The sequence below is a fragment of the Schistocerca serialis genome, chromosome 2 (assembly GCF_023864345.2).
Source record: "Schistocerca serialis cubense isolate TAMUIC-IGC-003099 chromosome 2, iqSchSeri2.2, whole genome shotgun sequence".
Lineage (NCBI taxonomy): Eukaryota > Metazoa > Arthropoda > Insecta > Orthoptera > Acrididae > Schistocerca > Schistocerca serialis.
In genome coordinates, this window is record NC_064639.1 from 63,877,570 (window position 1) to 63,903,784 (window position 26,215).

Genomic DNA, 26,215 nt, shown 5'->3' on the forward strand with positions numbered 1-26,215 from the left:
CCATGTTTCTCCTCCATTGGTGACAATAGGGAAGCAATAGCTCTTATACATAAGGAGTTTTGCTTTTTCTGAAACTTCCTTTGGTTATTCTTCCCTCACTAGATATTTCATTCCCTAAATAAGTGAAACTGTCTACCACTTTGAGGGGTCCTCCATTCAAAGTAGCGTTTCCGTTGATCCCTTTGTCTCTTCCAAATACCATTACGTCACTCTTATCTTTATATATATTTTTAATCCGTACCTTTTCATTATTTCCTTCCACGCATCAGGTTGTAAATGTGCATCTACCTCTTTATCGCCCCATATTACCATATCATCTGCAAAAATCATCTTCTTGTCTTTTTCTTTTACAGTATCTTTAGCAGCCTATTAATACCCTCTATCAAAACATTAAAAAGTGCAGGAAATAGAATACTTTCTTGCTTAAGCCCTTGTCTTATTTCGAAGAATTCAGAGTTCCCCAATGGTGTTCTAATTCTGCAATTGTGTCCTCTGTACGTTGTCTTTATTACATTAATGTATCCATCTTCTATATCTATCTTCTTCATTTCTTCCCAGAGTCTTTCCCTGTTAACTGAGTCATATGCCTTTTCTATGTCTATAAAATCCATTATCACCCTTTTGTTATACTCCCAACTTTTTTTTCATCAGTTGACAGATAGAAAATATCAGGTCGATCGTGCTTCTTCCTTTCCTAAACCAATGCTCCTTTTCTGTCTTTTCACTTATTCGATTTAGTAAAATTCTTTCAAAAATCTTGGCTGTATGGCTCATAAGGGTTATTCCTCTGTAATTTTTACAAAGTCTTTTATTGCCTTTCTTGAAGATGGAAACAATGTCTCTTGTTCTCCAATCGTCAGGTATTGTACTATTTCTCCACACACTTGATAGTACTCTATGCAGCCACTGCATTCCCACTGGACCTGCCGCTCTTATCATGTCCACTGATACTTCATCAGGTCCTGGGGCTTTCCCCCCATTCATCTTCTTCACAGCTTTTTCCATTTCTTCGCATGTAATTTGTCCTAATTCTGCTTCCCAAATTCTCTCAATTTCTCCATTATTTGTTATTTCCTCATGTACCTGCACCTCAGTGTATAACAGCTTCTTAAAATGTTCTTTCCAGAGATCTTTTATATTTCCTGGATCTTCAATCATGGTACCGTACTCTGTTTCCATCTTTACTGGTACTTCAGAAGCCTGCCTTTTATTTTTCATCATTTTATAGAACATTTTCTTATTGCTCTTCACATCTTTTTCAAGTTTTTTTTTTAAACTCTCAACATGCCTTTTTCTTTGCTGTTTCCACTATTTCTTTGCACTTCTTCTTTTCCTCTATATATCTTTTATAGTCCTCATTATTTTTAGTTTTCCACCACTTTCTCCATGCTCCATTTTTTTTCTTCTAACTGCTTGGATTGTGGTATCATCCCACCAACTTGTCTATCTTACTTTTTCCTTTCCAGATGTTCTACCGTATACTTTTTGTGCTGCTTCGACTAAAGTGTCTTTGAATAAACTCCATCCTTTTTCTACATCACAGTAAACTTCTTTTGGAAATTTTTGTGTGATTAGTTCTCTATATTTCTCAGCACTTTCACTCTCCTTCAGTTTCCAATCCCATATCCTCATCACTTTCTTCTGTTTTATATTTTTCACACACTGATTCATTTTCCATTGTCCCACCAGTAATCTATGGTCTCCATTTGCACTCACATTTGGAATTACCTTCACATTTGTTACTTTCTCTCCCCATTCCCTGTCTACTAGAATATAATCAATTACATTCTTGTTTCTTCCATCCCAACTGTATCTGGCGATAACATGACTTTCTCTCTTCATAAACCATCTGTTTGCTATTTTCATTCCATTCCTCTGGCACAACTCCAGGAGTCTTCCCCCTTCTTCATTTCTGCCTCCATATCCAAAACATCCCAACACTTGCTCAAATCCCTTTCTGTCTTTGCCTACCTGTGCATTAAAATCTCCCATCACTATATTAGTACTCTCTATATGGTTCTCTAACTCATTTTCAAAGTCCACCTTCTCTTCTTCGTTACATCCCACTTGAGGTGCATAAATCTGGATAACTTTTAGTGTTTCTTTTTGGAATCTCAGGCTTAAGATTATGATACTGTCTGATAAATATCTCTCACTTTCAATATAGCTTTTTACATTCTTATTTACCATCACTGCCACACCATTTCTTCCAAACCTGTTATTCCCACTCCAGTACAGTTTTCCTCCTTATCTCAAATTCTTCTCAGCTTTTCCCTTCCACTTCGTTTTGCTTAATCCCAAAATATCTAACTTTCTCTCTGTTAGTACATTTGTCATTTCTTCCATTAATCCATCGAGGGTTAATATATTAAGGGTGCCAATATTTAGGTTATTTTTTAGTCCATTTGGTTTCATCTTCTTGTTTCATCATTTGCACCAGTACTTGAAGAAGCAGTGAAGTCAAATCCTGAGTGGTTCATTCTGAACCTCATCTGTGTTTTGAAAGCAATATATGAAGACTTTCTTACTGGCTTGTTAGGCCTAATGCAAGAAAGGATTTTCTGTTGGGGTTGTCTCCCTTAGCCTTTGGAGTATCTCCTTCACCACAATGCAGTGGTTCCCTTCTCATTTAATCCCCAGAAAGGAGGGTTGCCTCATCTGCCAGCTACGCTGTTCTGAGGTCTTTCTTCTCCACCATCACTGCCATTAAGGTCTTCACCTGTAACCCTGGGCACGGGTTCCGTGTTATACCGCATGGGATTGGGTCCCTGGCTGAACTCAGCCATCCTATCACTCCGACCTACTGAAGTGTAGGATGCCCACCCCGCGACGTTGATGTGCCAAACAGTGTCCCCAGTGGAGGAATAGGGAAGGGGACCCTACCTCCCTGGAGCCGGCTTAATGATTGTGTATGGTGCCACAATCAAAGGCAGAAATGCTTCTAGTTCATACAGTTTGTTCATCATTCCTAATAATAGATTGCCTTTGTTAAGATGCATTATGAAATCATTACGAATTAAATCAAACAGATAATCATTTAATTGGCCATAGAATGTGGCATCTGAGTGGGTCTTTAATTCTAAATTGCATTCCAATATTTTTTTCCTCATGGACCAAATTCCATGGGAATAGGTCCGCTCTGTTAATTCTTGAATGCTACCTAGTCCAGTAATGTTGTTTTGTGTTAGACATTTTATATGTTCATAACATGTACAGATTGATACTCTTCAATTAAGTAAGGAATGCCTGTGTATAATGACCACAAATGTGATATCTCCCAAAACTTCCCTTTTTTGGTTAAAGACTCAACATTTTCTCGATATTCACATTTTAAAACAGATGGAAATTCTGCCTATTCTCGTGCGCACTACCATCAGAGATAACCATAGTCTTAGCATTATTTCACTACCATTACAGCTGCAATTCAGCACTGTTGCTTTTTTGGCTACACACTAGCACATTGTCCCACATATATCTTGATACGTGGGCTGTCCAAGAGATCTGGGTAAAGAAAAAAGTGACTTACCCAGTCACTCACAAGTTACTGGCTAGTCGCAAACCCTGCATCCTCGGACCTGGCACCTACAGTTCTGTTCTTATTACCCCTCGCTCGACGAAAGACGTGGCCCCACAGACATGCGACATCCAACTCAGCTCTGAGGTTGTGAAATAGTACAGTATCAAGGTAGCATTGCCATCCCCCATCCCTCCAGCCAATCAACACCCAAGTCTTCCTCTAACGAGAAAGGCTCGAGGAAGTCCACCAAAGGCATAAGGTCTTCTCCTTCGCCAACTCAAAGATCCTCTTCAATGGTGTCTCTATGTGATACCTTAGTCCAGCCGGCCACCGTGGCACTGGCGCACCACCAGCTGTTTTTCAGCGCTGGACTCTACAGACCGACCGCACGAACGAGCGAGTGCTTCTGTGGAGCCCATGGAGCAGGATCCTCCTGCTTCTGTGCCCTGTAGTAGTGGCTCTTCACCGGCTGAAGTGACACTCCTACATCTCTTTCTCATCATGACTCTCCTCCAATGGAACGTTCGTGGCCTTCGGTCCCACAAAGAGGATTTATGGCTGCTTTTAGCATTGCAGCATCTTCTTGTACTCTGCCTTCAGGAAACGAAATTGCGTCCTGACGACCGATTCGTTTTGACCTTCCCTCTGAGGTCGGCATTCCATCTCGTGGGGACATCGTGCTGCTCATACAGGATGACATTCGTAGTCAACCCATCTCCCTAACTACCCATCTTCAAGCTGTTGGAGTTCGCCTTTTTCTTCCCCACCTGACTTCTGTAACATTTACGTAGCTCCATCATTCGATGTCACCAGGACAGACTGCCTTCAGCTTATTGGGCAGTTACCTCCACCATTTTTGCTCCTTGGTGACTTTAATGCACATCATTCCCTTTGGGGCTCTCCCAGGACCTGTCAGAGAGGTGCCCTCTTGGCTGACCACCTTAACCAATGTAACCTCTTCTGCCTTAACACTGGAGCACCCACTTTCGTTTCCAACTCCTCGCACACCTATTCTCATTTGGACCTATAATTCTGCACTGCCCAGCTTTCCCATCGTCTTGAGTGGTCCGTTCTTTCTTTACTAAGGCTGACTGGCAGCTTTACTCCTCTCTGGTGACCTTCGAAGGACAAGATTTTCCCAGTTGTGATGACCAGGTGGAATATCTCACAAACGTTATCCTTACTGCTGCAGAGCATTCCATTCTCCGCACTTCATCTTTGCCGTGTCATGTCCCAGTCTGTTGGTGGACTGAGGAATGCCGTGATGCAATTTGCATATAGTGATGTGCTCTCTGGGTTTTTCTCCATCATCATTCAATGGCCAACTGCATTTATTATAAACAGATGCGTGCAAAGTGTCGTCACCTTCTTCGGGATAGCAAAAGAGCTAGCTTGATTTGATTCACTAGTTCTTTTAACAGTTCCATCCCTTCCCCTGTCATGTGGGCTAATCTCTGACAGCTCTCTGGGACCGAGATCAATTCCCCAATTACCGGCCTGACAGTAGCAGACGATGTCATCCTGGACCCTATTACTATCTCCAACACCTCGGGCCACCATTTTGCGGAGATTTCGAATCTTCCCACTATCACCCTGTGTTCATCCATCGGAAATGAGTGGAGGAGGCTCGGGCAGTACCCTTCTCTTCTCCGAATCGTGAGTGCTACACTGCCGCCTTTACTATGAGAGAGCTAGATCGTGCTTTTGGTTCATCCTGATCCTCCACCCCAGGGCCAGACACCATCCACATTCAGATGTTGCAGCACCTTTCTCTTGCGGGCAAGCACTTTCTGCTTAACACGTACGACCACGTCTGGGCAGACGGAACATTTCCTGGATGCTGGCGTGAAACCACCATCGTACCCGTACCTAAGCCCAGTAAGGACAAAAACCTTCCTTCTAACTACCGCTCCATCTGTCTTACCAGCTGCATTTGCACGGTGATGGAATGTACGGTTCGTGTCCGGCTGATGTGGTGGCTCGAGTCTCGCAATTTACTGGTGAATGCACAGTGTAGTTTGCGAGCATGGCATTATGCAGTTGATCAGTTATGGAATGGCTTCCTTTCCCTTTTTCTTCCAACTGTTTACATGACATTGCGAACATGACGTAGGGTTTAAGATTTATATTTATGGTGTACCTTGCATTCCATTATTTAAAAAAAAAAATCGTATTATTGGACACAGGTTATATGATAAGCTACTGTTGTCCTCTTTAACTTTTTGATCGACTCCACAGGTTGTTTATATGTGTATTACCTTTATGCTTAGATTTTTAAAATAATAGAATTTATTCATATGCTTAATGCATTTACAAATACCAAAATATCTGTACCCTCTATATGTTAACCGTATTAAGTCTTCTACGGTTTGTGGACTACATAGTTTTGAATGAAATCACGTTTTGTTTAACCTCAAGAACAAAGTATCTTCTCTTACGGTCCACAGATATTTTTGTCTTGTAGACACAGTGCCCACTCACATAACTGAAGCTTCTCGCCAAAATACTCATCTGTCCGGGCATCCTGCTTTATTCTGAAAGCTAACTTTCTTACCTCATTATTGGCATAATGTACAGCTAAAAAATGTGTGGCTAAAATAACTTTAGGTCTTTCTGTTCTTTTTATTTCATTCATTCCTTTATGTAATGAGGACAGCTCAGTCTGAGATCATTCAGAGGCTGCCCTTTAATATAACGTTGATAAAATCCCACCAGTCCTAAAAAAGAATGTAATTTCTTCACATTTCTAGGTTGTGTACAATCCTTCATTGCACTTATTCATTTTGGATCTGATTTTATTCCATGTATTCCTACATGCATTAAGAATTTTATTTCTTCTCTACCAAACTGCAATTTTGATGCTTTGATACAATACCCTTTTTGCAAAATTTTCTAAGGTTTTGGTTAACGATGTACAATGTTCTTCCCAGGTCTTAGAAACTATTAAAATATCATCTACATATATGATTAATTCCGTTAGTAGTTCATTACTGAAAACTGCATCCAGTGCACATGTAAACGTTGCTACAGGAATGTTTAACCCAAAAGGCGAAAATCTAAAGTTGTATGACTTTCCTTCAGACAGAAATGCAGTGCACTGCCTCAAATTTTCATGCAGTCTTACCTGCTAATATCCGGCAGTTAAGTCAATTGAACTGAAGTACCTTGTTTGTTCGAAATTAGCCTACAATTTGTCAGCACAATTTGGTCTCTCTCTCTCTCTCTCTCTCTCTCTCTCTCTCTCTCTCTCTCTCCGTCTCTGTGTGTGTGTGTTTGCTGAGTGTGCGCATCTAATACCAAGCACAATCCCCCATTAGATTTTTGTAATATTAATCGAGGATTGTTATATACAGTTAAACTATGTTTGACAATCTTATTTTCAACTATTTTACTAATTTCTTGTTCTTTGCTCGAAGGTACTGGATTGGTTTAAAGAAGAAAGGTGTCTCATCATTTATCTTAAACTGGCAAAAATATTCTCCAACTACTCCTGGTTTATTTGAAAATACCTGGCCATATTTTAATAAGGTCTTGTGTAAATATAGTTTTTTTTCCCCTCAGGTTAACAGACTTGATTCTTAAGCTTAGAGATGTATTTTTTCATCAGTTTCACCCAAATCTACTAAAGATTCGTCTCTGGTCATTGCTTGTGTAGTAGCAAATAAATGTTTTTGACCCAACTGTTCATTTTGATTGTCTGTTAAGTAATTTGTCTTAAATCATACTACATAAATAAAATCACTCATCCAACACAAATGTTTATGTTAAAGTTCAAAACGACTTTATATGTTTATAACCAATCTGTATACAGTAATATTTTTAAATTTATTTCTGTTTTTTATTTACACATCAAGTTCCATAGGACCAAATTAAGGAGCAAATCTCCAAGGTCATGGAACGTGTCAGTACATGAAATCATAACATAAAAGTAAAAACAGATAAAAATAAATGTTTATGAACCTGAAAAAAGTCAGTCCATAAGTTTAAGTAAACACAATTAACAATACAACAAGAATCAGCTTAATTTTTCAAGGTACTCCTCGACAGAATAGAAAGAGTGACCCATGAGTAAACTCTTCAGTTTAGATTTGAAAGCACATGGATTACTGCTAACATTTTTGAATTCATTGGTAGCTTATTGAAAATGGATGCAGCACTGTACTGCACACCTTTCTGCACAAGAAGGAAGTCTGATCCAAATGGAGGTTTGATTTCTGCTGAGTGTTAACCAAGTGAAAACTGCTTATTCATGGGAATAAGCCGATATTGTTAACAAGAAATGACAGTAAGGAATATATATATTGAGAGGCCAATGCCGAAATACCCAGACTCGTGAACAGGGGTCAACAAGAGGTTCGTGAACTTAACACCACTTATTGCCCGAACCGCCTGTTTCTGAGCCAAAAATATCCTATTAGAATGGGAAAAGTTACATCAAAATATAATAACATACAACATATGCGAATGAAAATGAGCAAAGTAGACTAATTTTTGTGTTGAACGATCACTCACTTCAGATACCGATCGAAATAGTAAAAATGGCAGTATTAAGCCTTTGAACACGATCCTGAACGTGGGCTTTCCATTACAGCTTACTATCTATCTGAACACCTAGAAATTTAAACTGTTCAGTTTCACTGATCATATGCCCGTTCTGTGAAATTAAAGTGTCAGGTTTTGTTAAACTGTGTGTTAGAAACTGTAAAAACTGAGTCTTACTGTGATTAGTTAATTTTCTACTGTGATTAGTTAATTTTCTACAAGCCATGAACTTAGGTCATGTACTGCACTATTTGAAACCGAGCCAGTGTGCACACAACATCCTTTACTACCAAGTGTCATCAGCAAATAGAAATATTTTGGAGTTACTCGTAATACTAGAGGGCATATCATTTACATAAATAAGGAACAGGAGTGGCCCCAACACTGATCCTTGCCGCCCCCCCCCCCCACCCCTCCCCCGCCCCCCACTTGACAATACCCCACTCAGACCTCACATCACAGCCATTATCAACATCATGAACCAACTGTGAGCTACTCCCTGTATTCCGTAATGGTCCAACTTCTGGAGCAATATTTTCTGATCAACACAATCAAATGCCTTAGTCAAATCAAAACATATGCCAAGCGTTCGAAACCTTCTGTTTAACCCATCCAGTACTTCACAGAGAAAAGAGTATATAACATTTTTAGTTGTTAAACGACTTCTAAAGCGAAACTGTACATTTGATAGCAAATTGTGTGATGTAAAATGATCAATTATCCTTACATACACAGCCGTTTCAATAACTTTTGCAAACACTGATGGCATAGAAATAGGTCTAAAATTATCTACATTATTCCTTTCTTTCTTTTTATAAAGTGGCTTTACTACTGAGTACTTTAATTGCTCAGGTAACTGTCACTACTAATAAAGTTTGCACAGACTTATGTGTAAGGGTGATCTCACTCCTCCTTTTGTCCGCCCCTGGTAGCTGAGTGGTCAGCAAGATGGAATGTCATACCTAACAGCCCGGGTTCAATTCCCGGCTGGGTCTCTGCTCAGGGACTGGGGGTTGTGTTGTCCTTATTATCATCCTTTCATCCCCATGGATGCGCAAGTCACCGAAGTGGCATCAACTCAAAAGACTTGCACCAGGCGAATGGTCCACCCGACAGGAGGCCCTAGCCACACGGCATTTCCGTTTATCCCTTCTCTTATTAATTTTCCTTTATTACCAATTATTTCTACAGTATATATACCCATCACAGGTAGAATGGACACATATTCTTATTTCTAATTTAATCAAAAAATTGTGGGATACTAAGAACGCTTTGCTCCAAGAGTTTATGTAGATATTTACTTTTATTTTCCCATTCGTCTCCTGCTGTTATAGGTGTAGTTTGATCTTCCCCTAATGTTTTGTCTTCTTCTAAAAGCCACTCTCGTGTTAGGAGAGCATGCATGAAAGAGATTAAGTTTTTTGCATATGGATCTATTGCTGCATTGTAATCTCATTGATCCTGGCCTCTTCCCCAGGACATTCCATGTCTCCCACCACAATTATTGCATAAGCTTCGTTTGAGGGTCCTTCATTTTGAAAAGAAACATTGGAACATACAGTTTTATCTATAGTACTAACCGTATTAGGTACAAATATTTGTGACTGTATATTTTTTCTTCATATTTCTCACCTGGTTACCTTTATTTTGATTCATTTTATTCATGTGACAGAAACAGTGTTACATTTTTTTTGTAGACGTATTTGCATAATGACTATCCTTTGTTGTTGTCATTCATGTGACCTTTCCCCCCCCCCCCCCCCCCTCCCTCCCCATGTGTGTAGTCTCCTTCTTCTTTGTTTAGTATGTCTAACTCTTGACTGTAAGTTTATGTATTGTCACAGAAGCTGAGTAGCACTGTGGTGTAGTGGTTATGATACTTAACTGTTGCGTGGAGGGTCGTGATTCAAAACTCACCTGGACTATACAATTTTAATTTCTGTATTCAGTTTTAGTACATTCTAGAAGTATCCACAAATGTTCAGAATGATTGCACTGGAATAGTCTGTAGCTGTATATGTATTGTATGTGTTCTGGCTGGAGGCAGTTCGCTCCGCACTCTTCTGTGTGCAAGTGCTGAATAAACCTTCGTTAAGTGAAGTTAGTGTACGTCATTCCTCTAATTACACCTTCTTGTACATGCCATTATTGTGGTGGAGACGCTGGGTATTGGAACTTGTCATAGCGCACTGAATCGACAACACAGTGGCTCCCATCAGGCCACGACAGAGCTGCCGATTACGTGGCGAGAAACCCGACTTAGAGCCATATTCAACATACTGCAATCTATCGGAGACAGAAGAAGAGGATGTTATGATGCCAGCAACTGTGTGCCACCACATGAGACATCCTTCCGGGTTCTGTGGTGACGATGGCTAAGATCCAAACAAGTGGCTGAAGGTATATGAGCGTATGGCCAGATCTAACAAATAGGATGACACCGTGTGTTTGGCTAACGTTTTTTTCTACTTGGAGGGCACTGCCAAACAATGGTATGAGAACAATGAGGAGCAGTTCTCAGACAGGGAAGTGTTCCAGATGGAACTGCACAAGTATTTCGGCGCCCCCACAACGACAGAAGTGCAGGCCACAGCGTCCAGGAGAAACTACAGCATCCTACATTCAAGATGTCTTGGAGCTGTGTAAAATAGTGGATCCTCGAATGAACAAGGAAGATACGGTTGCACATCTCATGAAGAGTGTTGTTGGGGACATGTATCAAGTCCTGCTCATGAAAGAGGTTCCGACAGCAGACGACTTCATAAAATGGTGCCAGTATATCGAGACAATGCATCAAAAACGAACGACACGCAAGAAGTTTGAACAGTTGGAGGAAGCAACTGATTTCACGTGTTCTTCGTCAGATAGTGAGAGAAGACACTTGGACTGCACGGCGAGCAAAAAGCCAAGAGGTCATAAGGGAGGAAGTGGAACAGACATTGAACCCAATCTCTCGTCCTTTAAAACGGTGAAAAAGTTGAAACCCAGGCAAAGTTACGTTGCTACAATGCCGCATGAGGAACCTGTTTGTGCACCAAGGAAGACTGACGTCTGGAGGACCCCTGATAACCAACCAGTATGTTCCCACTGCGGACAACCGGGACATTTGGAGCGCTATTGTCGAGAAAGGTGGCGGATATTTGATGACGCCTGTACCAGAAGACAGCAGACCGATCTTAGCCGATGCCAACTCCGGGACGACGAAGATGAACAAGAAGATGGGGGTGCAGGACGACGTAGGTCACCATCGCTGCAAGCTAGCCGCTGGAGAGGATGCTACCTAACACGCCGATCAGAGTCTCCATCGCCGTTTAGAACCTGCAGCCGATCACCTTGCTGCTGCAACCTGGAAAACTAAAGGGTGCGACTTTCCTTGGAAGTGAGGCCGCTGAAGAGAAAAATCCTCTGCCGTCAATCACTAAAAAGATGATAGGAAACTAATTCAATATCCTCATGAATGGCTGACCAGCCCAAGCTCTTGTGGACTCTGGAGCATCATATTCAGTCATTTCAGAGAGTTACTGTCGCCAGTTGCAGAAAACCGTATTCGTCGACAACAAAACATCTCTGCTAAAGGTGGCTAATGGGAAATATGTAAAACCTACAGGAAGATGTACGATTTGTGTGGGTGTAAGTGGCCATACACAGCCCTTAGAATTCGTCGTCTTACAAGAGTGTAGTCATGACGTCATTCTCGGATGGGACTTTTCAGAAAGGTTCTCAGGCAATTATAGATTGTGGTCGCTCAAAGATTATGCTAGATTAGATGAGATACTGTGGACAGGAAGATGAGCATCCGAGTGTGTGGAGACGATGTGTGCTGGATGAAGTGATCATTCCTGCAGTCAGTGCTAGAAAGGTAGCTGCCATGTATCATACCATGCATCAATCCACGGATCTTGTAGTGGAATGTAAGAGAAACATACCACTGAAGAATAACTTGGTCATCCCAGCCTCTGTCATCTTGTTTAAGAATGGATTCGGTCAATAGCGGATAATTAACTGTCGCCGAGAACCGCAGATTCTTCCAAGACGCATGTGCATAGCAAACGCTGAGCCATTAATAGAAACCTCCCATGCTGAGTCTGTGGGCGAAGACAATCTTCTAGCTCGACTGTCACCAGATCTTACTAAGGAACAACAGAAGAAGCTACTTGCCATTCTTCAAGAGTTCTCTGAATGCTTCAATCCACAGGTGAAGAGCAAATTAGACAAATCGATGGTGAAGCACTGGATTAGCACTGGAGAACATCAACCAGTAAGCCAGAGAGCATACCATGTGCCAGCAATGGAACACCGAATAATTCGCGATGAGGTATAGAAAATGATGAAGAATGACATCATTCAGCCTTCGCAGAGCCAATGGCCGTCACCAGTGGTCCTCATCAGAAGGATGGCAGTTGACACTTTTTATGTTGATTACAGGAAGCTGAATAAGGTAACTAAAGAGGACGTCTACCCTCTTCCACGAATTGACGATACACTAGATTTTCTGAAGGGGGCTAAGCTTTTCTCAACCATGGACATGTACTTGGGATATTGGCAAATTGAAGTAGATGAGGCTGATCGTGAGGAAACTGCATTCATAACCCCTGAGGGCCTGTATGAGTTTAAGATAATGCTGTTTGGTTTGTGTAATGCACCAGTAACTTTTGAACGAATGATGGATAATCTTCTAAGGAACCTGAAATGTGTCTTGGTTATTTACATGACATTATAGTGTTCTCAGAGACATATAAAAAGACTGTGGTCCATTCTTAAGTGTCTCCAACAAGGCAGACTGAAACTTAATCCAAGAAAGTGTCTCTTTGGAGCAAAAGATATCAAAACACTTGGACACCTTGTGTCAAATGGTGGTGTGCGGCCAGATCCTGAAAAGGTGAGATCTATAACGGAATTTCCTATTTGTAAAAGTATTAGAGATGTGAGAAGCTTCCTCGGATTATGTTCTTATTACCGTTGTTTTATCAAAGACTTTTGTGTCAAAGCCAGGCCACACCAAGAGTTGTTAAAATCTGATACTAAATTTATCTGGGGTGGTGCTCAACAAGATCCTTTCAATGTGCTGCATAAAGCTCTGACGACTGACCCTGCACTTGGTCTGTATAATGAGTAGGACACTTACACAAGCCGAGAGAAACTACTCAACTACAGAAAGAGAATGTCTTGCTGTGATCTGGGCCATGTGCAGATTTCGACAGTATCTCTATGGAAGACCATTCACAGTTTTTACAGACCATCATTCACTTTGTTGGCTGACAGATCTTAAGGATCCAACAGGACGACTCGCCAGGTGGGCACTACGTCTTCAAGAGTATGACATTACCATAGTGTACAGAAGTGGAAGAAAACACGAAGATGCCGACTGTCTCTCAAGAAATCCTGTGCAAGACCTTTGATGAAGATAGTGACTGTCTCGTTGCACTCCAGGATCTCTCTGCTGAGTAGAAGAAGGATGCCATATGCTTGCCTTAAATCGGTCAGAGGGTGTGAAAGGACAATTCGAGGTAGCTAATGGATTACTTTGAAAGAAAAACTTTGATCCGTTCGGAAAGAGGTGACTACCAGTGATTCCTAAACACATGCGTTTAGATGTTCTACAGAAATTCCATGACATATCTGAGGCTGGACCTTTAGGATTTATTAAGACCTACGATAGAATCTGCAAAAGATTTTTCTGGCCGGGTTTATTTAGGAGTGTCCGTCACTATGTGTCGCACTCTAGAGAGTGCCAGAGGAGAAAGGCAGTTCCTCAGATACCACCTGGCTGACTCATACCAATTCCACCAGCCAAAACACCTTTCCAGCGTGTTGGGATTGACCTCCTCATACGATTTCAAATATCTGCTAATGGCAATAGATGGATTATTGTTTGCACTGTTTATCTGACACGCTATGCCTTTACAAAAACCGCGAAAACAGCTGAAGCATCTGAGGTAGCCAAATTCACCGTGGAAGACATTGTATTAAAACACGGTTGTTAATTATGGATTGATGGAAAGTTTTGTAATCGAATCTTGTGACAAAGATAAACAGTCAGTGCAACATTACTCATCACACGATCACTGCCTACCATCTGCAAACTAACAGGCTTATTGAACGCCTTAATAAGATCTTGGCTGACATGCTATCAATGTTCATCAGTGTTGAGCATAGCAACTGGGATGAGGTGCTACCTTTCGTGACGTTTGCCTACAACACTGCCAAAAAAGACACCACAGGATTTATGCCATTTTTCCTGGTGCATGGGCATGAGGTGACTACGACAATGGACACTGTGTTTCCATTTCATCCTGATGACGTGGACGACGACTACTACATTGGCCAGGTGTTAACCAGAGCTGAGAAAGCTCGGCATTTAGCTCGACTGGGCACGCTGCAGGCTGAAGAAAACAATCGCCGAAGGTATGACGCGAGCCACCGCCCTGTTGTCTACCAGCCTGGTGACCTCATCTGGATCTTCACTCCTGTTCAGAAGGTTGGTCTCTCTCTGAGAAGCTCCTCAGGCGCTACTTTGGACCTTATCAGGTTGTAAGACAGCTGTCTGATGTTACTTATGAGGCTGAAGATTTTGACTTTGGCACAAGATGATGAAAGTTCAGAGATACAGTCCACATCCAACAAATGAAGCCCTACAAGGATCACAAAGCTCCAGTGACAGGCAACAAATGGAAAGATGACGAAGAGCGTAGTGGCAAAAGAATTTCTGAGAAGATCACCACCAGGACGAGCATCAGTCAACGATAGTCTGAGTATGCTGGACCGATGACTCGTTCCCAGACTAGGAGGACGTAACACCGAGATGCTGTTCTCTTAAGGAGGGAGCAATGTGGCAGAAACAGCTGAAGTAGCACTGTGGTGTAGTGGTTATGATACTAAAGTGTTGCATGGAGGGTCATGAGTTCAAAGCTCATCTGGACTGTACAATTTTAATTTCTATATTCGGTTCGAGTACATTTTATTAGTATCTACGAATGTCAAGAATCATTGTACTGGAATATTCTGTAGCTGTATATGTACTGTATGTGTTCCGGCCGAAAGCAGTTCACTCCATGCTCTTCTATGTGCAAGTGCTGAATAAACCTTCGTTAAGTGATGGTAGTGTTCGTAATTCATCTAATTACACCATCTTCTAAGTGACAATATTGTTAATATTCATTCACCCTCGATACCTGAACTTTCTTACTTAATAATGAAGTCTTCCACTAATACTTACTATATGTGTTTCCTCTCGTGGGCATTCCAAGGACTGTGTCCTAGTCAAATGCGACTCAGTATATTTCCTGTAACTACCTCATGGCTTACTATTTAGGATCTAATAATTCCAACAACAATTTCCCTCGTGTATTTGATGACCAGTACTTTTTTTAAAAATTTGTCTTGGAAATCATCCCACAGTTTGAAAGCTGCAGAATGAGCTGTTCCCCATTCTGCCATGTCGCCTGCCAGATAACAGTGCCAAATCTATCTTTCGGGATTTTTAGAGAACACCCACAAAAAGTAAGTCAGATGCACTTCCCCACCTACGAGGGTGGTTTGAAAAGTTCTCGGAGCGAGGGTGGTTTGAAAAGTTCTCGGAACACAATAGGAAAAAAGTGCTTCTATCACTGGAACTTTTTTTATTTTTCAATGTAGTCTCCTTGTAGACTAATGCACTTGGTCCAATGATGTTCCAGTGCCTTGATCTCATCTTGCAAATGAGTTTCCTCCAGGCCTCAAAATACACTCCTGGAAATTGAAATAAGAACACCGTGAATTCATTGTCCCAGGAAGGGGAAACTTTATTGACACATTCCTGGGGTCAGATACATCACATGATCACACTGACAGAACCACAGGCACATAGACACAGGCAACAGAGCATGCACAATGTCGGCACTAGTACAGTGTATATCCACCTTTCGCAGCAATGCAGGCTGCTACTCTCCCATGGAGACGATCGTAGAGATGCTGGATGTAGTCCTGTGGAACGGCTTGCCATGCCATTTCCACCTGGCGCCTCAGTTGGACCAGCGTTCGTGCTGGATGTGCAGACCGCGTGAGACGACGCTTCATCCAGTCCCAAACATGCTCAATGGGGGACAGATCCGGAGATCTTGCTGGCCAGGGTAGTTGACTTACACCTTCTAGAGCACGTTGGGTGGCACGGGATACATGCGGACGTGCATTGTCCTGTTGGAACAGCAAGTTCCCTTGCCGGTCTAGGAATGGTAGAACGATGGGTTCGATGACGGTTTGGATGTACCGTGCACTATTCAGTGTCCCCTCGACGATCACCAGTGGTGTACGGCCAGTGTAGGAGATCGCTCCCCACACCATGATACTGGGTGTTGGCCCTGTGTGCCTCGGTCGTATGCAGTCCTGATTGTGGCGCTCACCTGCAGGGCGCCAAACACGCATACGACCATCATTGGCACCAAGGCAGAAGCGACTCTCATCGCTGAAGACGACACGTCTCCATTCGTCCCTTCATTCACGCCTGTCGCGACACCACTGGAGGCGGGCTGCACGATGTTGGGGCGTGAGCGGAAGACGGCCTAACGGTGTGCGGGACCGTAGCCCAGCTTCATGGAGACGGTTGCGAATGGTCCTCGCCGATACCCCAGGAGCAACAGTGTCCCTAATTTGCTGGGAAGTGGCGGTGCGGTCCCCTACGGCACTGCGTAGGATCCTACGGTCTTGGCGTGCATCCGTGCGTCGCTGCGGTCCGGTCCCAGGTCGACGGGCACGTGCACCTTCCGCCGACCACTGGCGACAACATCGATGTACTGTGGAGACCTCACACCCCACGTGTTGAGCAAGTCGGCGGTACGTCCACCCGGCCTCCCGCATGCCCATTATATGCCCTCGCTCAAAGTCCGTCAACTGCACATACGGTTCACGTCCACGCTGTCGCGGCATGCTACCAGTGTTAAAGACTGCGATGGAGCTCCGTATGCCACAGCAAACTGGCTGACACTGATGGCGGCGGTGCACAAATGCTGCGCAGCTAGCGCCATTCGACGGCCAACACCGCGGTTCCTGGTGTGTCTGCTGTGCCGTGCGTGTGATCATTGCTTGTACAGCCCTCTCGCAGTGTCCGGAGCAAGTATGGTGGGTCTGACACACCGGTGTCAATGTGTTCTTTTTTCCATTTCCAGGAGTGTAGTTGTCGACTCTGGCTACCAATTCTTTGTTTGAAGCGAATCTTCATGTACCAAGAAAAATTTTCAGTTTTGGGAAGAGATGGAAGTCTAATGGAGCCGTATCATGTGAATAAGGCAGGCATGGCAACGGTTCATACCTTAGTTTGTGTAAGTTTGTCATGGCGGTGGCACACGAGTGTGGGCGCGCATTGTCTTGATGGAAGGTGACTTTCTTCCTTGCTAAACCTGGCCTTTTTTTTCATATCTTTTGTAGCAATTTGTCCAGGAGGTTAGCGTAGTATTCCCCAGTAATTGTTTGCTCAGTTTGGAGATAATCTAAAAATAGAATCCCCATCACATCCCAGAACACTGATTCCATGACCTTTCCAGCTGAAGGAATTGTCTTTGCTTTCTTTGGGGGGGTGGAGAATCAGCATGTTTTCACTGCTTTGACTGTCATTTTGTGTCTGGGGTATAGTAGTGCCCCAAGTTTCATCTGTGATCACAAACCGGCGCAAGAAATCTTGTTCATTTCTCCTAAAACGGGCCAACATTGTACCAATATGTCCATTCTCAAGCATTTTTGATCCAGCGTCAAGAGGCGCATCACCCATTTTGCGGATAATTTTTTCATTTCGAATTCTTCAGTTAAAATGTAACATATCCTTTCAGATGACATCCTGCAAGCATGAGCAGTTTCACACTCTTTCAATCGACAATCCTCCGTGACCATTTTGTGCACTTTTGCAATGATTTCTGAAGTAGTGACACCTCTTGGCCGACCACTGCATGGATCATCATCTAAGCTCTCCCGACCATATTTAAATTCATTTATCCACTTGGCAACAGTTGAGTATGAAGGAGCACAGTCCCCCAGTGTATTCTGGAAATCGGCATGAATGTTCATTTCTTTCATACCTTTCTTTATGAAGTACTTGATCACTGCTCGAAGAATCTCACTTTTTTCCATCTTCGCAAATTACTATGCAGAAATGTCACCGCCACAGCTCTCTTCCATGAACACTGACGTGGCACGGGTTTACAGGCAACAGTCCAATAAATAGCACGTGAACGACTCCTTGCGCTAGCGCTGACTTCTCGTGGTGATTCCGACAACTTTTCAAACCACCCTTGTAGCTTAAATTTTGGAAACTGTTTAAGCAAATTCAGCCCATTTCCTAAATGTAGTTCCTCGAACAAATCTACCAAAATACAATTTTGTTAAGTGTTATGTTAGTTTTTCCTAATCCATTCCACAGCTTTTAAAACTTGTTTGATTTTCTATAGTACTCCAACAGAGTTGGGTATATCATTAAGAGTGTCAATCCTGTCCTGGGCTCTCTGTTCCACTAGTTCTTGTAGCTACTTCTCCAAACTAGTCAATGTATGCTCCGTTATTACTGCTCCCTTATATCCATTACTATGCTTTAACAATGGGAAAATAAAATAAATGTCTACATAAACTCTTGGAGCAAAGCAAAAATGTTTTGATTCTTTTTGTCGGTTAACTCTTTAAACTGCTCTTGGAACTCATTCCTGACTAAGTCAGATTATTTGATTATCTCCATTTTCAACTCCTTGAATAAGAGATGTTATGGTTGTTTGTAAACCTTTTAACTCTTCCCTTTGGGTGTTAATACCATTAGGCAACTCTTCCCCTTGGGTTTTAATACCAATAGATAACTCTGTCTTTAACACAAGATTACTGTTAGTCAGCTCTTCTTTGGTGGCTTTAATATTACTAGGTAATGCTTCTAATTGTTTTCTTTAAATTTCTGGTAAACTGCCTTTAATATCTCACTCCCCCCCCCCCCCCCCCCCCTCTCTCTCTCTCAATAGAACTTAAATAGTGTCACTTTGCTTTGACACCACTACACAACACCAGTGAACTTTGTTTGTCTAACCATGCAGTGATCAAAGGAAACCCAGTTTTAGGACGAGTACAGCTGAGTAGCTCGCCTCGCTACGATGCGGATGCATAACAAAGTTGATGTCAGTGAGTCAGTGAAGACGGTGTGTTCGTGGCTGGATCTCCCAATGCCATTGGAGGGTGAGCCACCTTTGTGATGAACTCTGGGTGCTGTATCATCACACCCGTAGTCCTCTGATCTCAAACAGGAAATCTTCTGTGTCATCCAACAGATTTTCTTCTTTTGCCATGCCCAGTTGTGCTTTAGTATGGGTGTATTTACAGTTGTTGATCCCTTCATTAAAATTTAAACTTGTTTGTTCTCAATTTATTTGATAACTGTTTTGTACAACTACACTACATGTATACTCCAATGGTTTCCACTCCACAGTAATGGCATATTTTTGCATTTTCTTTTCCAAAAATTTTTCTCAAAATCTTCTTGTTCAGATTCTCTCTCCCTTCCTTCAGCACCTCTAATTCACATCCTAGTATGTATGCCAAACAAAGTTAAACATGGTCAGGGAAGTGTGATTTGTGGAAAATATGATCTATCACCATCTTGGCCTCAATGATGACGTACTAATAAAATTTCTTGTAGTCACCTATTTAGATGATTTACTCATTCGGATCCGCAAGGCAGAGCCAAATAACCGTGTTCCAGTAACAGTTTATGGACTTCGTCTACCCTTGTGTTGTTTGGGTGCTGAAACAAAGTGCAGATTTTCTTGCAGACTATTACACTAACTCAGAGGAATACCACTTGAACTCCTGAATTAACTTTTCTTAATACAGTAATTCATTACTTTCATTCACAATTACTTTTACAGTCCTCAAAATATGTTATTAAGACTAACTGATCTTAACATCATCTTAGTTTGGACAAGATTCAACTGATAGTTAATTAGACTTTTGCTTGTCACACTGTTTACACAGTTATGGTTATAATAGAGGGAAACATTCCACGTACGAAATATATATCTAAAAACAAAGATGAAGATGAAAGATGATGTGACTTACCAAATCATCTTTGTTTTTAGATATAAGTTTACACAGTTATCATGACAAGCCTTTACTCTGTGCATGCAGAACACCTCCAAACCACAAAGTCAAGGAAAAACTGGCATCACAGCAGGTGCAGATGTTAACTTGCTGTCCCGTTTTATAGATGTGATGGATCCGTGTCTTTCACCAAAACTGCACGTGTCGCAAACCGTTCCTCCCATAGTGTGATTTTCGAGACTTAAACTGGTAATAAAAGCAACTTTCTTCAAATCTCATGAGCATCTTTTATGATTCTGAAGGATCATGAGATATATTCTTTTATGAAAATTGACATGTCATTTCTCTCTAGGGACAAACACATCAAAGCCACCATCGACTTTCCAGTGCCCTAGAATCTGAAGGAGCTCCATCCTTTTTTGACAAGTTTTTGTATAATGCCAAGTTTATTTCTGAGGCTGTGAGCACCTGCCATTGTCTTAATTGACTTTACCATAAGGGTGTTAACTTTGTCTGGTCTGTGGTTTGTTGACGGGCTTTTAAGCCCCTCAGGCAGTGTTCGTGCTCTGTTCACTGTCCGACTTCTTTTATGCTGAGTAAACCTTTAACTCCGGCCTGTGACATGTCCCAGTACAGCTTTAGTGTGGTTCTGTCATATCGGAAAATCAGATGGCACTGAACGACCCACCACTTTTGCATCAGACGTGCTTTCCACGGCTCATTGTAATCACTCACAGGTGGCAAAGGAGCTGCTGGTTATTGTTCTTGGAATTTAAAAGTTTCGAGTTTCCTCATACAGTCTTTTCTGGGGAGAGGATTTATTATCCCCACCAGAGGACATCGCGATGGAGGTGGATCAGCTGGCTCAGGTAGGATAGTGGACTAGTGCGAACTACTGTCACAGAAGGCACACACAGTGGTCATATGGACAAACCCTCTGACAGAAGTGTTTACTTGCAGGTGACTCTTTGAGTTCAACAAATGTGAACCTCACTTCGTGGCTCTTGCTGTATGCTATTTCCGGGTGCTCAGTTGCCAGCCACTTGTGCCTGCCATGTTTTGTATTTAGCCCCATGCACATCTCTGTGTGGTTTCGGACTTTCTGCTTCCCTGTGGAGTGACACACACAGTGAATTTTTATTTCCTCTTATTGTGTGCTAAGAGTGTTTTTTAGTGGTGGTGTCCCGCCTCTGCAGATACTAAACTCTCTTACATTGTAGTGGCATTTTCTTGTTCCATATTAGATCTTTATGATAGAATTTACTACCTGCTTGAATTCTGAGAGTGATTTCCTCATCTACAGAACCAGTATCAGAAACAGCATTGCCAAAATATTTGAAATTATGCATCACTTGTAGCCGTTTCACCTCGATTTCAACCTGTTCCATCAGTTGCCTGTAGCGTTTCGTGACTGTTGCCTCACTTTCCAGCTGGCTGAAGATGAGATTACAAAAGAGTCTGAAGATTCACTCTTTTATGTCAGTTCCAAAGGCTTTGACCATTTCTTCAGTTGTATTATCAGTAACAACCAATTTTCCACTTTTGATGTATTTCCAAGTGTGTTCTACACCATTCCAATGTCTGACCCATTTTCACAGTCCAACTGATGTGATATAGTATTTCCTTCTTATGTGTGCTGCATGTCATTTACATTTAACTAATGATCTAAGTAAGGCTTTCAAGTTTCTTTAATCTTATTGTTATCTGTGATGAGATATCCATTATTTCAGGTAGGTACTTGCAATGTTCCTTATCGCTTTTGCATCATCCCACTTAGTATTTTCTTATTGCCCTTAACATCCTCCATCAGTTCATCACTCCTGTCCTTCAGCCACCTTCTCCATTCTTCTGTAACAACTAGACTTGCTTTTTCTGAGCTATTTAGTACAGTCCTTATTATAGTCAGTCTGAACTTTATTTTCAAAATATGATGTTCTTGTTCAGGATAGTAGTCATTTTCTTCCATTTTCTTGTGCCACCAGTTCACCCACAGACCTTCTCTTGAATTTTCTCTCTTTCACAATTCAGTCAATTGTATTCATGCTCTTCTATAAATAGGAACATTTCTGATGGTACTCATCGTGTTTTGAATTTTTTATGATAACTCTTGCTAAATGAGCACAAGACGCTGCTGCAATGCTGTTCTTGAAAAATTTGGAGATTAGTGTTTGCAGTAGGTTCAACTGTATGCCATGCTTGTTTTACAGGAAGCAACAAAAAGACTAATAGAAAAAATGAAACAAGAAGAAAAACTGCTAGATGAGCCATGTGATTTATTGGTTGGGGAAGTCAGAGAGGAACAGGACCTTAGTACTAAACCTCTTGGGAAAACAAGCAGAGTCAGAATTCAGACAGCCTCAAGAGGTGGGTACATTTTTGTGTGTATATGCCTGGAAGCATGTGTGCATTGGTTTGTAATTGTATTTAGTAAAGACACAGTGTGCCAATATCTGTGTATAGTCAGCAATAAAAATTTTATATTTGTAATTGTAAATCACTCTTACCATCAGCATTTTCTTTTTAGTAATGCGCAAAGCATCTGCACGTCGTGTCTTTGGTAGTATGAATGGCCCTGCCGAAGATGACGACGATGATGATGATAGCCTAGATTCAGATTCAGATCTCCTACTTGATGGTGATGGATCAGAGCTTCTGGGAACTGATGAGGAAGAGGATGAAGTTCTTGGCCTCGGAGTTGACTCACGGACAAAGCAAGCAGATATACACAGTGATGATGATTTCTGAATTCTTCACAGAGAAATACAGCTAGCTTGTGCCTACATAATAGTTTTTGCTTTGTAGTCATTTCTACATTCTTACATTTGGTTTGTACGAGACTTAGAGAAGCACTCATAAAAACATTTCTTCAAATCAAAATTTCTTTTTACGAGAAAGAGAAATAATTAAACTATTTTTCTATGTATTTGCTGCCATTGTTCAGACATTCATCATAGTGGGAAGCAACTTTTTTTACACCTTCTTTGTAGAAAAATGATGCCAGCAAAGACAGCCACTGTTTTTTGTGTAATCATCACTGTTAAAGAGCCTTCCTTCAAAATCGTGCTTTGGGTTAAGGAACAAGTAGTTGTCTCGGAAGGTGAAAAATAGGGCTGTATAGCAAGTGATTGAACTGCTCCCCACTGACATGATGAGTAAGCAAACAGAACAGCGATGATGTCGTGAAGCAATACAATGCCTTGACTGAACATTCCATGCCTTTTGTTTTGAATTGCCCCAGTTTCACACCTTATGATTACCACTTGTTGAAGCATGGTTTTGGAGTAAGGCACTTTGACAGCAGTTGCGATGCAAAAAATGGTGTTCAGCAGTGGCTGTCTTCATTGGTGGCATCGTTCTATGAAGAGGGCAGGATAAAGTTGGTTTCTCACTATGGAAGATGTATGAACAATGGTGGCAACTATGTGGAAAAATAGTTTAAGAAATGGTATTTCTTGTAAAGATAAATTTTGGTTTGAAAGAATATTGTTATGAGTTTATTCCAAAACGTATTTTCTTTCCAGACACATCTCATATCATTTCACACTACTTGTTATGCCAATATGTCGAAACACGTTTAATATAGCTGTAACTCAGATCTTATCATATAGACTGACAGCGTTAAAATTATGAATTTTATTAAATGTTGATGTTAAATCACAAACATTTGAATTTCACATGTTTGCCCTGTGTAACGTTTCAATATATCAGATGCTCTGTGCAAATGAATTTTTACGTAGTATTTAAATATAAAATAATTCACTTTGTATTATGTATTGAGTTATTTTACTCTTCTGTTATAAGACTGAGACTATGTAAGTCAAGTTTTCTTCTGCAAGTACACTAATATTTACTATCAAGATATAGCACAAGCTATAAAAATATTTTATTTTGTTTCCATTATCTTAGTTGTATCTCTGCATCACCTAAGTTCAGTTAAGGGGAAACTAGAAATTTACCGAAATAGTTAATCGTCATCTCCATTCTGGATGAAAATCTTGACTAGCCAGGGTCCTAACCTGTCAGAGCACAATTCCAATCTTTGTAACAGGGAAGAGAGCGAAGAGGGTAGAAGATGCAGGAAGACATGGAAAAGCTTGATGGAGAATGAGCCAAAGGAGCAGTTGTGTGGATAAATAACATTCCAGTTTTTGCTACCAGTTTGACTTCTATAAAGGACCTTCAAATGAAAACGGATGTATTTTATCGAACTGAAAAGAGAATACCCTTGACAAGACTATAGAATTACAAGAAAAGAGAATGTTTGAGCCAGGACTTCTCTTCAGAAGTGAAAGTTCTGATGGCGACAAAAAACTATTTTGGAACCATTAGTTTGTTCACCGAGGAGGGTTCACGGATGGGTAAAGAGAGACAGGTCACTCAAGCTCAATCTTGACAAGTGTCCACTTGTTGTGAGAATGAAAAGAGACAAAAGACTGAATGGGGGGACATAAGAGAAAGAAGGAGATTACAATGGTAAACACAGTCCACAGCTGGTAGAAGGACTGAGGGAGAAGACAAGAGAGAAGTGAGATGTGGAACAAATACTGCAATAAAGAACTAAAAAGAAGGCAGAGATGGAGATGGTAAAAAATCCAAAGAGAGAAACAGAAGAGCAGATGAAGATAAAAAAGTAATAAAATGACGAAAAAGAAATAACAGGAAAAAATAGAAAAGAAAAGGTGGAAGGAGAAGAAAGGGAAAGAATAAAAAAAAGACAGAAATATGGTAAAAAATGAATAAATAAAGAAACACTACCAATGAAACATGTATTAAATATATAAAGATGTAAAATAATGTTAAGGTTTGTTAAAATAAGTCCAGGAGAGTGTTGGGATGTAAGAATAGTTGAAAATCAATTCCCATAGCTGAAGTTCAGGTGATCCAGTGCTGGGCAGCAGGATACTAATGGTCAGTGCAGTGAAGCAAGCAGTCGGGGTCCCTTGAATCATGCAGTAGAGCATGCTCAGCAACTGGGTACTGCGTATCTACTAGGTGGACAGTCGTTCTGCGTCTGTTTGTGCACTCAGCCATTTAGGGGAGGTCATTTTATGTAAGATGCCTTGCAGTAAATATGTAGTTTGTAGGTAACACGCACGATACTCTGCTTTTAATGTAGAATTTATCAGTGACAGAGCAGGAGTAAGTGACAGGTGGTGGTTCATAGAGCAGGTTTTACAGTGGGAACAATTGCTGGGTAGGGAACCTTGGGGTAAAGATAATGGTCCTAGACTGTCACAATGGCTGACAGCGATGTTATGGGGGTTAGGAAAGCAATGGGAGGACACACTGGGTGGTATGGCAATTATATCAGGGAAGAAATTATTTAAAAGTAGTCTTGATTGCTGCTGATGTTAACTTCTGACTGGTTTCAGCCTTTTAATTATTGGCCATCATCATAGTTTGCACCATCTGGATGACAGCAATGGCTCCTGACCTGCTGTGGATGCTCAAGTCACTGTAACTGGTCAGAAGTTAGCAAAGCCTGTGATCAAGACTGCTTCACAATAAGACTGCTGTTCTCTGAAAATGTTGTTAATATCAGGGAAGGGTGATCTCATTTTAGGGCTTCACTTGAGAAGATTATAACCTCGATTGGGGGGGGGGGGGGGGGGAGTGGGAACTGTATTCACTAGAGAGCAACAGGAAAAGACAGTTTGTGGACAAGATGTGTGGGGTGGTTGTGGGAGAAGAAAGCCTTGTAGATAACATTTGTACAGGTGTTGAGGGATTGACCATGGAACACATTGTTTGCCATGCCATGGATGCTTAAGCTGTAGAGAAGGGAATGTTTGTCTGGAAGGGCGGCAACTGTTAAAATAGAGGTATTGCTACATATTGGTTTGTTTTTATGTACTGAGGTTTGGATGTGACCTTCAGTGAGATGTAGGTCAACTTCGAGGAGGATAAAGTGGCTTTGGGCCTGGACAAAGATTAGATTAATTTGAGTTTCAGGAAATTGAGAAATTCTTCTTCATTGAGAGACAGAATGACAAACACGTCATTGATCAAATTTGTACTGACCCTGGATGTTAAGTAGTGCCCTTACCATGTAGCCCATAAAAAAAAATGGCATAGGGTGGGCCCATCCTGGTTCTCCTAGTGACTCCCTGACTTCTTTAT

At 41.4% G+C, this 26,215-nt stretch overlaps 1 protein-coding gene across 2 annotated transcripts in view; it reads left to right on the plus strand.

Annotated features, from left to right (window-relative positions):
• Positions 1-23,808, plus strand: part of LOC126455444 (clusterin-associated protein 1) — a 148,484-nt gene extending 124,676 nt beyond the window's left edge. For both annotated transcript variants that reach the window (XM_050091194.1, XM_050091195.1), the window contains exons 7-8: positions 22,303-22,459; positions 22,620-23,808. In XM_050091194.1, the coding sequence (XP_049947151.1) occupies positions 22,303-22,459; positions 22,620-22,840 (378 nt within the window). In that variant the 3' untranslated portion in view covers positions 22,841-23,808. The remainder of the gene's footprint in view (positions 1-22,302; positions 22,460-22,619) is intronic.
• Positions 23,809-26,215: the final 2,407 nt, after the last annotated feature.